This window comes from Vicugna pacos, chromosome 6 (genome assembly GCF_048564905.1).
Source record: "Vicugna pacos chromosome 6, VicPac4, whole genome shotgun sequence".
NCBI classification, from domain to species: Eukaryota; Metazoa; Chordata; class Mammalia; order Artiodactyla; family Camelidae; genus Vicugna; species Vicugna pacos.
Window position 1 is genome coordinate 65,940,674 of NC_132992.1, and position 15,733 is coordinate 65,956,406.

The 15,733-nt window shown below is 46.1% G+C and overlaps 1 protein-coding gene across 1 annotated transcript; it reads left to right on the plus strand.

Moving 5' to 3' along the window:
* The first annotated feature begins 270 nt into the window (after positions 1-270).
* RDH12 (retinol dehydrogenase 12) lies at positions 271-10,089 on the plus strand. Its single transcript, XM_006206943.4, has 8 exons — positions 271-649; positions 1,586-1,865; positions 3,310-3,428; positions 3,910-4,065; positions 4,733-4,837; positions 5,673-5,882; positions 7,445-7,634; positions 9,263-10,089. The coding sequence occupies exons 2-8, from the start codon at positions 1,795-1,797 to the stop codon at positions 9,363-9,365; spliced, it is 954 nt and encodes a 317-aa protein (XP_006207005.1). The 5' UTR covers positions 271-649; positions 1,586-1,794; the 3' UTR covers positions 9,366-10,089.
* Positions 10,090-15,733: the final 5,644 nt, after the last annotated feature.

The window sequence follows — 15,733 nt, forward strand, 5'->3', positions numbered from 1 at the left end:
GGGAGCCTACAAGACTTTTGTACAAAGGTACTCAGATTTGAGGTTATTAAGTGTACTTTCTCTCATGTGATATGGCATTGTATCTGTTTCACTGGCTGACCTCAGCCCTGATTACATGGGGTATGGAGGACTCTAAGAAAACATCACCAGATCTTGTTTTCACATGCAATCTATGAGGTGTTGCAGACCCAGTGTCACAGGGTATTGGGAAAAAGGATTCCATCTGTCAGCAAGACCATGTTGGCTCAGCAGACATCAACTTCTAGGAGGCAGGCACTGGGGAGCATCAGCAGCAAGATCTCAGGGGCTTCTGGACTTTGTAGTCTCTGCAGCTGACATTGCTGCAGTGAACTGGAGCCCTAGCAGGAGAAGCAAGAGAGATGGGAGAGGCAACCTAGGAGTCAAGACGGATTTCCTCTGTGAATCACCTACTATTCCTTGTTCTTTTTATCAGGTTCTTCTGATTTGCAATGGGCAGGAATGACACCAGAAGTGCTCAGTAAGTGCATTTTAAATGGATGGTGAGTCAACGAAGGAGGGAGTGTGCACCTACCTGCCACAGGAATCTTCTTTCATCACTCGAGTCTTCTTTGAGGCTCTCAGATCTGGGGCGTGACTCTTGGGGTCCTGTCCAGGAGAAGAATGCTCAGTGAGTAGAAGCTGTGGACCTACATATCCTCCTCCCATCCCCTCACACACTTCCAGAGGACTCTGGGAGTTTCTGCTAGGTTTGTTTCTTGTGTTTTTCCTCATCTTTAATAGCATTCAACTGAAACATCACTGTCATTCATTACCTCTCCTTTTTCTACACCAAACCTTTGAGTAAAGCAAGTGGGAAACAAGGGAGACAGGAATCAGTACAGCTAATCATAACAGTCAACTCTTAATACAGTGCCTACTATGTGCTAGTGTCTGTCTCACATTTTTAACCTATTTAATTAAGTTAATACTTAAAAAGGTAGGTGTATATTTTTTTCATGCTCACTGTGTGAGGGAATTGAGTAACAGAGAGGTTTAGTGACTTGCTCAAGGCCACGGAGCTTGCAAATAGATCAGCTGGGATTTGAACTAGGAACCCACTCTAGAGCCCATGCACTGAAACACTCTGCCTTCTCTTTGGCACGTACCTGGGTGTATTAACTTTCTTGAAACAGAACACAAAACACAGTCAAGTGCACAAATCAAATGAATTTTCACAAAGTGAGCACACCTGTGTTAACAGTGCCCACCTCAAAGAACAGAACACTACTAGCCCCCTAGGAGATCCTAACACCCCCCACTCCAGTCTCTAGCCCTTCCTAACCAAGGGAAACCACTCTCCTGACTTCTCTTACTATTCTTCTGGGGGTTTCTTCCTTGTCTTTCTATTTTAACCACACTTGTACTTCAAATATCATGGGGTCTGTTGCTAAAGTTAAAAATATTCTATTTTGCAGGAGTGGAGGTAGGAGCGGTTAAGAGAACACATTTCCTTGATGAGAGAAAATAAGTGAGGGTGGGAAAGTTAGGGGGCAGTTCTCCATTTTGCCTCATTCTCTGGCAGTAAGTGTGAGGTTCTGCTCTTTCCTGTGTCCTCCTCCCCCAGGACTACATCTCCCAGCAGGCTGTGCTCTGACAGCTCTCGGATTTAAACAGGATTCTGGGCTACGCTTAGAGCCAGGCTGTTGCTGAGCACCCAGGAGAGAGAGAAGCAGCGAGAAACAGCCAAGAGTTGGTGCCAGACCAAGAGAACCCTGAGCAAGAGTTGGAGTCGAAGTCGCTTTTGCTAAAGGAGCAGCAACTAAAGAAGTTAAAATGATGCTGCTTATCTTGGGACTGCTCACCTCCTTCCTTTCTTTCCTGTATTTGACAGCTCCAACCATCAGGTTTGTCTTAATTCAGTAACTCATTCAATAGTTTACAAAGCCTTGGATTGGGAGCCACGGAGCTTGTAAGTAGATGAGTTCTCAGCTGCTGAAAGAAGAGAAAGGGATGGAGGCCAAGGGAGAGAAAGTCAGGGCAGAACAGAGAGGAAGGAAGTCGTTATGTATACCTTGGTGGAAAATGAGAAGGAAGCACCTGGGGCTGGGAGAGGAGGGGCTGGTTTGAAGTCTGATGCTAGTAGAAGGCTGAGCGGATGGCTCTATTAAGTAGCTTGAAAGACAACTTAGGTGGGAGTCCTTGCTCTTTCACTCTATTCCCTTGGGTTCCTCTGAAGATCTCCCTTTCTCCTCTGTCCCTAGTCAAGGTGGCCCTGCTGCATTACCACAGGTGGTCATTGCTGAGGGACTCATTGTTAAGTACCAGGTATTTAGGGAAGGAAACAAACTCTTCCCTTTGAGACCACCCTCCACTAACTTTTTGGGATGGCTCGTTTGCTGTGGCATTTCTGGAGATGTCAAAGAAATGTGTGTTCTGAGTAGAGAATTTTTAAATTGCTGGTGATAAAGAAGGTTAAATGGACATATTAGGGACAGAGTGTTGTTGTAGGTCCTGTCATAGATGCCTGGGTACAAATTCCAGTTTTTCACCATTAGCAAGTGACTTGAACTTCTTGGAGCCTCAGCTTTCTCCTCTGTAACGTGGGGAAAATAACAGAGTGGTTGAGAAATTTAAAGTAAATTCCCTGTAGAAAGCACCTAGCCTAGTGCTTGGCAGTTTGATGATGCTCAGGTACTGCTGGTTTTGCCCACCACCCTCGTCCCATCCTGGTTTTGGCAACTTGTCAAGTCAACTCTGTAAAAGGATGCACTCTGCACAGGGGTCTGAACAAGGGAGGTTTTCTCTCTGTGCGCTGGTGGCTAGAATGAAATCTCTAGCAGGATGGCAGAAAGCTTCTGGCTCTCTGAAACTGGAGAGGCAGCCCAAGAGCCACAGTTGTGAGGGACCCCTGGATAGACGCTGTTCATCAGTGGCCCACCATTGATGCTCATTGAAGAGCTAGAGCTCAGGACCACTGATTTCAGTAATGCTCATCCCCTTCATGTTTTTAGTGCAGAGGAAGAAGCTGACCTCAGGGAACCTCTAGAGGTAACAGCGGTATCTTTGTTATCTAACAAGGAATGTCTCCATTAGCCCTGGCTCAAGAGCACTTAATCTGTTTGCCCAGATGATCATTTGTAGCTTCCGGGCACATGACTTTCCCACCTCAGCTGATAAGTAGGAGACGGCCTTGCCCACTGGGAAGATGTTGTCCCCTGAAGATTAGCTTCTTTAGGCCTCTTGACGGCATCGGAAAGAAATCCCTCTTTGAGGCTGGGTGGATTTTATGTATCTCAGTCCGGGACTGGAAAGGATGGTGCATAAATGTTTTGTTTCCCTTGCATATAGGAAGTTTTTTGCTGGCGGGGTTTGCAGAACAAACATGCAGCTTCCTGGGAAGGTGGTGGTGATCACTGGCGCCAACACGGGCATCGGCAAGGAGACGGCCAGAGAGCTCGCTCGCAGAGGCAAGTCCTTCACTTCCATGTCCACAGGGCAGCACCTCCTGCCTTTCTCACTGGGAGCATCTACCCACATTTCCTTGTGTTTCCTCCTGGGCTTGGAGACTCTGGTCAGGAACTCAGGGAACCTGGGATTCAAGTCCAGCTGTGATACCACTTTAGTCTGCGGCCTTAAACAAAACTTCCTTCCTTCTTGCTCCTTCCCTATTATATAAAGTAAGGATAACATGATGTCTGGATACAATATTGGTCAGTTCAGTTATTCTAAAAGTAGATACTAAGGCACATTAAATATCAGGGTGTAAAAAACCAGGGTTCCCAGGCTGGGGTTAAGCTGAGAGCAAAGAGAATCCTGAAGTGGCAATACAGCCACTCACTGCTTCAGGGATGGCTGGGGAATGCTCTGTCCTACACCAGCCCTGAGCCCACTTCCTAGGCTCTCCTTCAGCCTAGGATCTGAACAGGTTGCCCTCTGTTTTGGCCCCAGGAGCCCGAGTATACATTGCCTGCCGAGATGTTCTGAAGGGGGAGTCTGCTGCCAGTGAAATCCGAGCCGATGCAAAGAACTCCCAGGTGCTGGTGCGGAAACTGGACCTATCTGATACCAAATCCATCCGAGCCTTTGCTGAGGGCTTTCTGGCAGGTAAGACCCTGGTGGGTAGCCAGGAAGGTAGGAAGCTGGGTGTGGGAGTGGCTGCTCCAGCCTGGCCCATCTCTGACTCAGGCATTAGTACCATCTTGGATCTCACAGAACAGGTTCTGCCACCTGAACCAGCAGGGCAGGGAACTGGTACAGGGATGGTGGGTGGACAGGCTGGGCAGGATCTTTATCATCTTTTTAGCTGCAGCAGTGGGAATGCTGGAGGTATCGGCTGTCTAGGCTTGTTCCTTGGCATCAAGGTGTGGCCCTGATGCCACATTCTTCTTACAGCCAAGAGTCCACCTTCTGTGGCCACAGGCACCAGAGGAGGTTGTGCTGCTGCCAAAATTCTTCTGCCTCTTAGAAAATGACCATCTTCTACCAAGGACTATGAAATCCATGGGGGGCAGGGACCACGTCTACCTGGCTTTACCACTGTATGTCCAGTGCCAAGCCTGTCTGAGTCAGTACTGAGTCCACATTTTTTGAATGAATGAATGAATGAATGGTGTCCAAGAAGATATCAGCAACTAAAATTAGAAGCCCAATAACAGTGGTTACTGACTATCACTGAGATAGGGCCAAAGGCAAGGAACAAATACTCAGGACTAAGACAAGCAACTAGCAGACTCCTTGCTGACCACAGGGTCTCCTTGGTTGTGCTCTTTAGAGGAAAAGCAGCTCCACATTCTGATCAACAATGCAGGAGTGATGATGTGTCCATATTCCAAGACAGCTGATGGCTTTGAAACCCACCTGGGAGTCAACCACCTGGGTAAGTTATCTTTGAGTGACTGAAAAGTGAGGCATACACACACCATCATGTTCTCTGTAGGGAGGTGACCCTGTACCACTGCTGAGAATCTCCACCAATCCTCACGGAGACCAAGATTCCAATGGAGATATTAATGTTGGGTTCACGATCCCTCTCCTAATCAAGACAAAAAAGAGAGGTCCTCCTACTCATACCATTAAGAACTCCCCAAACTTGGGAGATATCAGCCAGAAAGAAGAATGTCATCCTTGAATGGAACCGTGGTAGTGTAAGGCCTGCCAAGCAGGGCCGGTGTGGGGGGTGCAGGAGTCTGCGTTTGGCTGGTGGTGGTCACATCTGTAACTGAAGGCCAAGTTAAGTCAAGGGCTGGTCCATGGAGGAGGCAGACCTTGAGGATTTGAGGTATGAGAGAGGCTGGGGTTCAGAGTTCAAGGTGATGGCTGTAGCGAGTAGGTCATGGAGTATGTTCTCCAATCTGAGGCAAATGTTATTTTCCCTGATTGTTCCATCCTTCCTTGTGTACATGCCTTCAGTTGTGTGATCATGGCCAGAGGGGGATGTCGGAAGCCAGCAGTTGCTCCCAGCTGGGGTAAGGGCAGAGGTACACATAAGTACAGAGTAAGTCTATATTGCCTTACCTGCATTCTAGCTCTGGTCCTTGCCTTGAGGATTCCATTCACTCAGACCGACTGACCATTAGCACTACGTTACTCATGACATCAAAATGTTCACATCCAGAAGATAAGCTAATGCTGCAGTCCTGTCCTCAGCTCCCATCCCCTGAACACGAGCTGCCATTCCACTCTCCAGTCTCCCCTGCTGGCTCTCCTCACAGGCCACTTCCTTCTCACTCACTTGCTCCTGGAGCAGCTGAAGAAGTCCGCTCCTGCACGAGTGGTCAACTTGTCATCAGTGGTCCACCACGCTGGCAAGATTCGCTTTCACGACCTCCAGGGTGAGAAGTACTACAACCGGGGTTTTGCTTACTGCCACAGCAAGCTGGCCAATGTGCTCTTTACTCGTGAGCTGGCCAAGAGACTCCAAGGTAAGTCTGGAGAAAGGGCCAAGGGTGAGACAGCAAAAGCAGGGCCTGCAGTCCAGATCAAAGGTTCACAAAAACTTCTGAAGTCAGGATGTCAAACATGCACATTCCAGTGGTGGCTCTGTGCACTAAGGAGAACGCGTGGTCATAAATGAAATAAAAACAGGGTTTTTGCCTTGCCCTTGGGAAGCTTAAAATGGAACAGGAATCTATAAACCTTATGTTTTGTTGCATCTTATATCTACATCTCATCTGATTTTTTACAACCGTCTCTTGCAACAGGCAGAGTTGATACTGTTTTTACTATTTTATGGGTCCCATCTGAGGTCCAGAGAAGTGGCCAGCCCAAGATTATACAACAAGTGAAGGAGTGAGGACTAGAATGTGGGTGCTCTGGTTTAATTCAAGATGCTTCCCTCTGTGTGCCATTTGCTGAGGTTTACACGGTGAGCTGAGCTACAGAGCTGCTACTCACTGCCTGGGGTCAGGGAGCTGGGGCTGGATTTCAGACACGTGGGGCTGAGCTCTTGCTCTACCACGTAGTGGCCGTGTGTGTACACCAACGTGTCCCTTTACCCTCCCTTGACTTCATCCCCTCTGCTGTAAGATGAGGTGAGGCCACTCTTAATCTTAATGATACTGTGCTCCCCTGGAGTTTTCACTGAGCTGCTGGCTTTGACATCTGTGAATCTGGAGGACAGTTTGTGAATAAGCCAGAGTTTGGAAAAATGGCATTTACTAGCAGAATACAGAAAGAGGTAGGTGCTATTATTATCCCCTTCCCTACAAAGGAAGAAATAGGCATAGATATATTAAGAAATTTGCCCAAGCAAGATACATTAATTCTTAGCTGAGCCAGGATTCAAATCCAGACAGCCTAACTCAGAAGTCCACGCTCTTTACTCTAAATCAGGGTTCAGACCTTGGCGCTGCAACCTGCTGGGTTGCAGACTTCGACAATTTACTCAACCTGTATGTGCTTAGAAATGCTTCCTCAGCTGTAAACGGGCTTCTTACTTTACCTACCTCATGAACCTCTTTGAGAGTCAAATAAGATAACACATAAAGCATGTAGCACAGCTCTTTCACATAATAAGTACTGAAAACAGTGGAGGCAGCAGGGCATCCTGGGAGCATGTTAACCCTCATCATTTCCATCAACACCCCTCAATCTACACCTCATAACATGTGCTTGTCCAGCAAATGCAGTTCAAAACAAGGTAGCCGCCTACCTTCTAACCAGATGGCTACCCTCAAACCCCTCCAACAGAAATTCCAAAGATACCATTTAAGCCACAGAGTAAAGGTGACATTGAAATAGAATAGAAGGACCTTCAACCACGCATTCCTTCTGGAGCACAGGAGGCTGAGAAGGGGATGCCTCTTTCCGGAAGAGATCAGTGCATTACTAGTGAGATTCCACCTGGCTGGAAGTGGCACCTCTGAACACCGGCGATCCATAACCCGAGTCCCTTCTTCCCCCTTGTGCATTCTGCTGCAGGAGGTGAGCCGTTTCCCCGGGCTCGGAGCGTGTCTCTGGTCTAACTGTGCCCTCTCCGCCCTAGGCACTGGGGTCACCACCTACGCGGTGCACCCGGGCGTCGTCCGCTCCGAGCTGGTCCGCCACTCCTTCCTGCTGTGCCTGCTCTGGCAGCTCTTCTCCCCGTTCCTTAAGTCGGCGCGGGAGGGGGCCCAGACGAGCCTGCACTGCGCCCTGGCTGAGGGCCTGGAGCCCCTGAGCGGCAAGTACTTCAGGTGCGTGCAGGCGGCGCGCTGCCCCCGCCACCCGCGTGCGCGTGCGTGGCGAGGGCAGGCCTCCCGGGGCTCTGCTGCCCCCAGTGGCCGAGTTTGTGCCTGATGGTGGAATTCGGGGGCAGGTTGGGCCCGTAAACCAAATGTTGTTACTTTTCTGATGAAACTTACATTTGAAACACGGCAAGAGTTGGTTTTATGGTTCTCTTTTAAGCCCGTAAGCTACATTTCTGAGTAAGCTTTGTAGCTTTCTGAGAGCTGTTAGAGAAGACTGTCCCCGTTTGTTGTGCCCTGGAAAGAGCATTAGCCGGCCTCGAGCCCTTTTCTGTTCCTTGAAGCTTTTGGCTGACGTCCTTCATGTATTCTTTAATACCACTTAGCACAAAGCTTTGGGGCAAGGTCTCCTCTCCCCAAGTGTGAACTCTCTCTCTCAGGGCTGCCAAGATTGGAATATAAAAATAGACATTTCAGTGTTGCGATTTATCACAAACTTAATGGCCAGTTTGGGAAGAAAGGGAAGCCCTAGGATTAAATCTTCCCATTCCACGACTTGATCCAGCCCACTCTGCTCTTCTGTCCCACTTTGTTCAAGGCTGTTCATTGGTACACCCTTTATTAAGGGAAGCATTGGAAATAACCTCAGCATCCAGCAATAGGGGAATGGATAAATGATAATAGCTAATGTTGCTTGAGCTCTTACAAAGTGTTTGGGGTGTGAAGGAGGATTTTAACCTTTAGATATTTATAAGTGAAAGATCAATTTTAAAGATCATATATTTATTTATTACTTGTACAGTTAAAATGTACTTTTTTAACAAGAGAAAGCTATCCTCCCCAAACTAGGTACAGTGTGATGTCAGTTTTGTATAAAAGAAATAGAGAAAGACTTCATATCTATCTATCTATCTATCTATCTATACACACACAAAGCAAAAAAAAGTGTATGGAAAAGCAATTAAATAATAGGCTTTTCTTCTTTATCAGTACTGCATTTGCCAAATGCTGTACAGGACTTTTATAATTAGAAAAAAATTTCTACTTAAAGAAAAATGCTGTCAGCCCTGTATTCTGCCCCCTTCTCCTCATCTGTCCAATCTCAAGCCCCCAGCTCCCCCTAAAAACAAAACAGGGGTGCTTAGTCAAGGGTTCATAGGGCATAAGTGGGTCTGTGGATGGAATTCAAGGGGTCTGTGAACTTGAATGGGAAGATAACTTCTTTAATTTCACTAACTCCGTCTGAAATTTGGCATATTCTTCGATTATGAATGTAGGCAGTGAAACGCAGGGGTAGTAGTGATGCCTGTGACTTTGTCATCAATAAAACTATAATTTCATGTCACATTGCAGTTGTTGCAGATACAGCAGAATGTCACTCCCACTCGCCAGTACCCTGAAATCTGGTGATGATCAGATCCCGTGCTAGTTCTTGTTATAAAACATGTTAATAAAGAAGGCTGTGTCTTACTATACCACATGTTTGGTTTTTCTTAATATTTTAAAACTGGATTTCAATTTCTTCTCATTCAATGTATTTTATCCATTTAGAACTAGATTCTGAGGAAGAGGCCATAAACTTTTACAGACTGTCCTTTTTGACTTCTGCATGCTCACCCTCTTTCTCTGCCCTCCAGTGACTGCAGGAGGACTTGTGTGTCTCCCAAGGCCAGGAACAACAAAACGGCTGAGCGCTTGTGGACTGTCAGCTGTGAGCTTCTGGGAATCCAGTGGGAGTAGAGCTGGTGAAGGAGCCGCAGCTGCGTCAAGCGCAGTCCACACCACAGGGAAAGCAGCCTGAGGAGAGGGCCCGCCCCGAAGGACTGACCTCCTGGCTGGCTGCTATTGCGAATCCTGCCCTGCTCTGATTCTCCTGACCCTTCTGGAAACCTTCACACACCCAGCCCTCTTGTGAGACTGACTCATGGCATGAGATGTTCACACCAACAAAGCCTTCTCCAATACTTGTAGTCAGCCACCCTTTCAGGACAGAGGACTGGGCAGATGCCAGGCTGGGTACAGGGATGGCAGAAGAACCTGGGAAATTGGGTCCATTTCCTCATCAATACCAGAAACGCCAGCCAGCATGCTAGGCTGAGGTGACAGGAGCATTGATGTTACGTATTTCCAGGGACTGTAGACTCCAACTCTTGACTGATCTCTTTCCTCTTTGAAATATTAGTCTGGAATCTGGACCAACTCAGGAAAATCTTGGCTTCACCTTGGCCAAGTTTGCTTCCTTCCTCTGAGCATCCTGGAGCCACTGCGTGAAGCTGGACCTTCCTGTTTTCTTTTTCCAGTACGTTTCTAAAAATTAAAAAAAAAATTTCAGCATTTCTGGGATATAATTGACATATAACATTGTATGAGTTTAGACCTTCCCCTTTTCAATCATGTAGATGTTTTCTTCTTCTAAAGTGTCCCCTCATTTTAATTTTTAGAAAAAAAAAAAGACTGCACATTCGTTTTATTGCCTTATGGATTTTTTCAGGGTGGCAAGGAGAAATGAAACAAAGTTTAGTGAGAAGTATCTCACCCTGCCCACCTACACATAACCTTCTTATAACATCTGGATGCAAAAGAAGATGGTTCAGCTGGGTATTTTCTCAAGTTTCTTCCAGCTTTCACATTTTATTATCTAAGTAGTGATAGAAGTGATTTACGTTACACAGGTGCTGAGCTTCACTACAGATTAAAGCTAGAGGCAGTAGAGGACTTCGTTTAATTTGATACACAGATGCAGGAAAACTAAGCTCTGATAAACCCTCTACCTAAATCACAGCTCTTCTCTCTTTTGACCTCCCTGCTCTCCTCTGCTTCTTGCCTTAAGTGCTGAAGGTCACCAAGAAGAGGCACAGAAAAGTGCCAAATCCTTTAGCCAATTGACCCAAAAAGTCATCTCATTGCTTCCAGTTCAAAAGCTTCCACAGAGCATATGGTGACAAAACCGCTCTTTCCTTCCATCATAGACTTAAAACAAAACTTTTTACTATGACAATTTTCAAATAGACGAAAGTCAGACAAATAGTATCACGCATCCCCATGTACCTACCAGCTTCAACACTGTTAACATTTTGTCCATCTTGTTTCACTATTTTCCTCATGACATTTTTTTAGGGGGAGGGTTGGGTAGGATATTTTAAAGCACACTCCACACATTCACCCATATATACTTTAATGTGAGTATTTAAGAACCGTTGTTTTTTACAAAACCACAATACCATGATCATTCCTAGCAACATTAATAATTCCTGAATATTATCTAATACTTGGAATTTAAGTTCCCCGGTTGTCTAACAAGTGTCTTTTTACTGTTGGTTTGCTCCAATCTGGGAAAGAGAAATTGTCCTTCTGAAAAAAGAGGAAATTTTCTCTCCGGAAGCTGCAGCAAGCCTGCTTGTGCCTCCTCAGCCTGGGCTCCCTCCTGAACCCATCTCTATGGCTAGGGATGAGCTATGTTGGTTGGCTTAAGATAATCACTGCCCAATCCTGGACCTGGGGGTCCATCCCACTCACCCCACTCCGTGGGGAAGAGCAGTAGTTAACATAAAGCCCTTGCATTACTTAGGATTAGCTATCCTCACAAGAACCCTCTGGGGTAGGTCCTATTGTCATCTTCACATTTTACTGAGGAGACACAGAGAAGTTAAACAGCTTGCCGAAGTTCACACAGTTGATAAGTGCTAGACTGGGCCCAGGAGTCTGACTCCAGAGCCTGCCCTCCTAACCAGTGAAGGAAGCAACACATTCCCTCAAGGGAAAATCCAGGAACATGAATGGGCAAAGGGGCAGTGCAGAGAATGCTGGGAAAGCAACTAACACACGTTCATTACTGGGACCTACAACCTGTGCCTCATGGGTCCAGTGGAAAAAGCCCAGAGAAGCATGACGTGAAAAAGGAGCAGAGAGAGAGAAACAACAAGAAGAGGCCATGCGAGGGTGGGAGACAGGGCTGGTGCGGAGCACACAGGGCATTGATGACCCTGGGTGACTCCTCTGGGCTGGAGGAACGAACATAAATCAAAACCTAGGAGCCCGGGATGTGGAGGGCAGGCGGGCGCAGGCTGCCTCTGAGCAGCAAGGAGAGTGACTCGACCATGTGCAGGTGCGAGGGTGAGGATCCACACCTGTGTGCTGATAGACGCAAAAAGCAGTGTCAACATGGAGGCCGTTGGGGTGGGCTTGGGGCCGGGCCTTTGTGCAATGTCAGAGGGGGCTGGTTGTCTGGAGAAGCAGCAAAGCCACGTCGGGGCTGCAAGGAGCTGGCTTCAGCTGGCACATGCAGGCAACACACTGATATTGGCCTTGGAGGCGTAGGGTTCTTGAGTAAACCCTCTCTCAAGGCTGAGTGCCTCCACTTCCACCCTTATAAATACAGCCATTTTTATTAAATTGGAATCTTGACTCTATAGAACACTTTTTTTCCCAGAGAACAGAATGCTAATACATTCAAAAGATTGTCCTTTAAAAATGTGGGAAAAAATAGATGGAATCCTTATATTGTAATTGTTTGGAATCCTCTGGGCTATTACATTTCATACATTTCTCATGTTTGCCAGACTACTTGCTAGTGTCATCGGTTTAATGAAGGTCATCTGAGTTTGACTTGTGTCAAATATCTGAAATCTGAAATTTGGAAACCTCTTTGTATGTTCTCTAAGATACTCAGAAAACTTGGGGCCAATTGCTGGGGGTAGCGGCCAGGGGCAGAGAGCCTCAATCTGGAGTGCAGAGGCTGGGGAATAGCAAGGGAGCAGGGCTAGGACTCATGCTGAGACAGAAGCTTGACTGTAGGGTCCTCAGGGCCTGTGAATGCTAGAAGAAGCCCAGCTGAGATGAGGAAGCAGGTGAAAGCAATCTGAGTGGGACTCTGCTACCCAAGAGGGGAGGACTTCTCTCCCCGCCAGCCTAATGACCTTAGGAACTTTGTGAGCTGATGGCTGACCTCAAGGTCATGGTGTTTGGTAGAGAAATCTTTCTGCTTGGGCTTTAAGGTGGAGCCTGGGGGAGAGCACATACCCTGCATTATCACGTAAACTTGGTCCCTGGAAAACACAGACATTGCCCCGATTCTACTTCCCTAATCATAACTTCCATAGTGTAGATCCCTTTCCCTCCTGAAGAACAGCTTTCCTTGAAGTGTGCATCCTTTCCTACCATCCTCGGCAAGCGGCGCAGCTCAGTCAGCTCAAAGTGGTACAGGCTAGTGGGGGGTTGCTTCTAACCACAATCCTACACCGCTTCTCTTTTAGAGAAGTCTGTGAAATATTTGGCCAGGGAAAATATTTGAAATCGGAAGTTTTTTCTCCTCTCAAATTGTTGGATGCATTTAAAATTTTTTTTTATTTTATTGAAGTATAGTCAGTTACAATGTGTCAAGTTCTGGTGTACAGCATGATGTCCTGGTCGTGCATATCCATACATATATTCATTTTCATATTCTTTTTCATTAAATGTTATTACAAGATATTGAATATAGTTCCCTGTGCTGTACAGAAGAAATTAATTTTTTTAAATCAATTTTTATATATGGTGGTTAACCTTTGCAAATGTTGGATGCATTTTTACCTAATGGTAGTGATGCCAACTATGGGAGAGATGAGAAGCAAAGAATGGAAAAAAAAAAAGAGGTGTGGGTATTGATTTCACATGTTGTTGGTATTTTCAGACTATTAAGCAGTAGTTGTTTTCCTTGTTCAGATTCCAGACTCCATCACTGCTTGTGGCCTTCAGGTGTTTCCACGAGACTTCGCCTCCTTCAGCATTCACAGCTCTTTTGGAATCATCTCGTGCTCAGGCTTCATCCTGTCTTTGTGTTGCTTCATGCCATACCAAAAATGATGTCTCATCTGCTCAGCTCAGGCAAAGAACAAGTACCAGCCCTGGCCTCTTGTCATGTTTCCAGAAGAGACTTGGCCCCAAGTTAACCACCACATAAGGGAAAGGCCTTGGCTCAGCGAAAACAATGCTGGTAATTCCCTGGCTGAGTCACCATGCCACCTTCCTATCTCTTCTCCTTAGATGCTCCCATGACCACAGAGGCCATTTCTCCTCCAGTCTGCTTTTGCTATGGATATGGCTTCCTGCTTGGCCGAGTGCCCCCGAGGATACAGGACACAAAATTGTGGATGGGAAGGGCTCAGGAATGAGAGTCACCCCAGATTTCTCTGCTCCTAGATGCTTCTCTAGCTGCCCTGGGTCACTGCCTTTACTATTCCTGGTTTCTGTTACAGTCTGAGACCCTGAGCTAGTCCAGCCCAGGTGAGGAAAATCTTTCCCTTTGGCTCGACTGAGACTGGCTTCCATTTCTTAAAAATAAAACTTGTCTGGGAAACTAAAGGATATTAAAGAGACATATGAAAGTCAAGAAGCAAACAGTTTGCAGAGCACAGGTTACCTAAGTGAAGACCAGCTGCCACAGATTACCTTGGCTGGCACCTGGTCCTTGTCCCACTCATTTCTGTACTCTGTGTCACCATGCCTCCGAGCCCTGGACTATCATCTACTTTGTGTCTATGGCCTCTTTTAGTTACAAGATAAGACACCCACTTTGAGCACTCTTAGGCCAAAAAAAAAATGGAATATTTTGCTCATAAATTCTAGGAAGGGTGGAAGCAAAAGTGGGAAAAGGCAGAGGATATATCTCAGAAATAACTGGAATGCAGGCATCAAGAATCACCATGCTCCTCTCCCTATAGTACGTACCTTTCTCTGGATGTGGGCTTCACTTCAGAGTAAGTGACAAGACACTTGGCTGTTGAAAACTCTCAAATGTCACACCTTGTGGTTTCCACCATTGAAGAGGCACCACCACAATGCTCCATTTTTAATAGTTAAAGATCTCAGGTTTGGCTTGGGTCAGATGCTCACTAGGAAGCATTCAGCTATGGTAAGGAGGGAAGGGTCACACAAGAGTGTGACGCTGCAGAGGTGACATTTCAAATTAGTGAGAAAAACAGGGACTGTTCAATAAGTGGTGTTGAACAAACAGCTATCCAAGTGGAAACACAGAGTTAGAGTCCCTATCTCACACCATTCATAGAAACAAGTAGTAGATGGATTGAAAAAAAAAAAGGAAACATACTGGAAGAAAATACAGGAGAATGTCTTTAAGACCTTCGAAGAGTGAAAGCCTTTTTGAGATAAGAAAAGCAAAAAGCATTTGGGAAAAGAGGGATACATCTGAAAAACACACGAAAAATTAAGTGATATTGATGAACAGACTTGTAACTGAGGTCAGGTATCTTGTGGAGTAGACTTTGAGATGGACACTTGCAAGAAGTTTGTTGGGAGTACCTACGGGGGAGAGATGGAAGTCAGACTGGGCAAAGGGCAAAGTGGAGCAGTGGTGCAGTCACAACAAGGGCTTAGATGACCCCACAGGGAGCTTTGCAGCTGAGTTGTCCTGAATTGAGGAAAGAGGTCTAACCTTATCCCCCACAGTGACTGGTCATTGGATGTGGGCAACCTCCAGGAATCAAGTATGACCTGCTTAGGTTGAGGTGGCTCTTTTTAGTGAGGGCAACTTCTAGAGAGAGACTCAGCTGAGAGCTGTCAGCTACCTGCACTCCCAGCATCTGGGGGAATGGGTGCTTTGCATCTGAAGTGGGGAATCTGGTTGGCATACCACAGCATCTGCTGCACTGATTTAGGTAAATCAGAGAAAGGAGTAGTACTTTTATAAAGAATTTTTACTTCTCAGTAAGAACAAGACATAGTACCCAACAGAGTACTCTTCAAAAGGTATAAACAAGAAGTTCTCAGAAGAAATAAAAATGGTCAATACACTTTACTGTAAATCAAAATAAGATGCCACGATGTCATTCTTCCAACGATCAGATTGTCAAAAATTAGAGAGCTCAGCAAATTTTGGCAAAAAATCTAGAAAATAGATATTTTTGTACACTGCTGGTGTGAATGGAAGAAATGGTGAAGCCAATTCTATAGTGATCTGCTTCTTAATATCTGCCCTAACATTAGTGCTTAAGGAGGCATTGTTCACACTAGCAAAAAATTGGAAACAACCTAGAAGTCCATTAACTGGGGAAAACTAAATAATCTTTGGTATAATGATACAATGCAGTAGTATGCTTGCATCTGGGGTAATT

Excerpts from the sequence above, each read along its gene's own strand:
- RDH12 (XM_006206943.4), top strand. The coding sequence starts at position 1,795 with ATGATGCTGCTTATCTTGGGACTGCTCACCTCCTTCCTTTCTTTCCTG. Across the intron at positions 1,866-3,309 it reads TTGACAGCTCCAACCATCAG|GAAGTTTTTTGCTGGCGGGG; the intron begins GTTTGTCTTAAT and ends CCTTGCATATAG. Across the intron at positions 4,066-4,732 it reads TGCTGAGGGCTTTCTGGCAG|AGGAAAAGCAGCTCCACATT; the intron begins GTAAGACCCTGG and ends TGTGCTCTTTAG.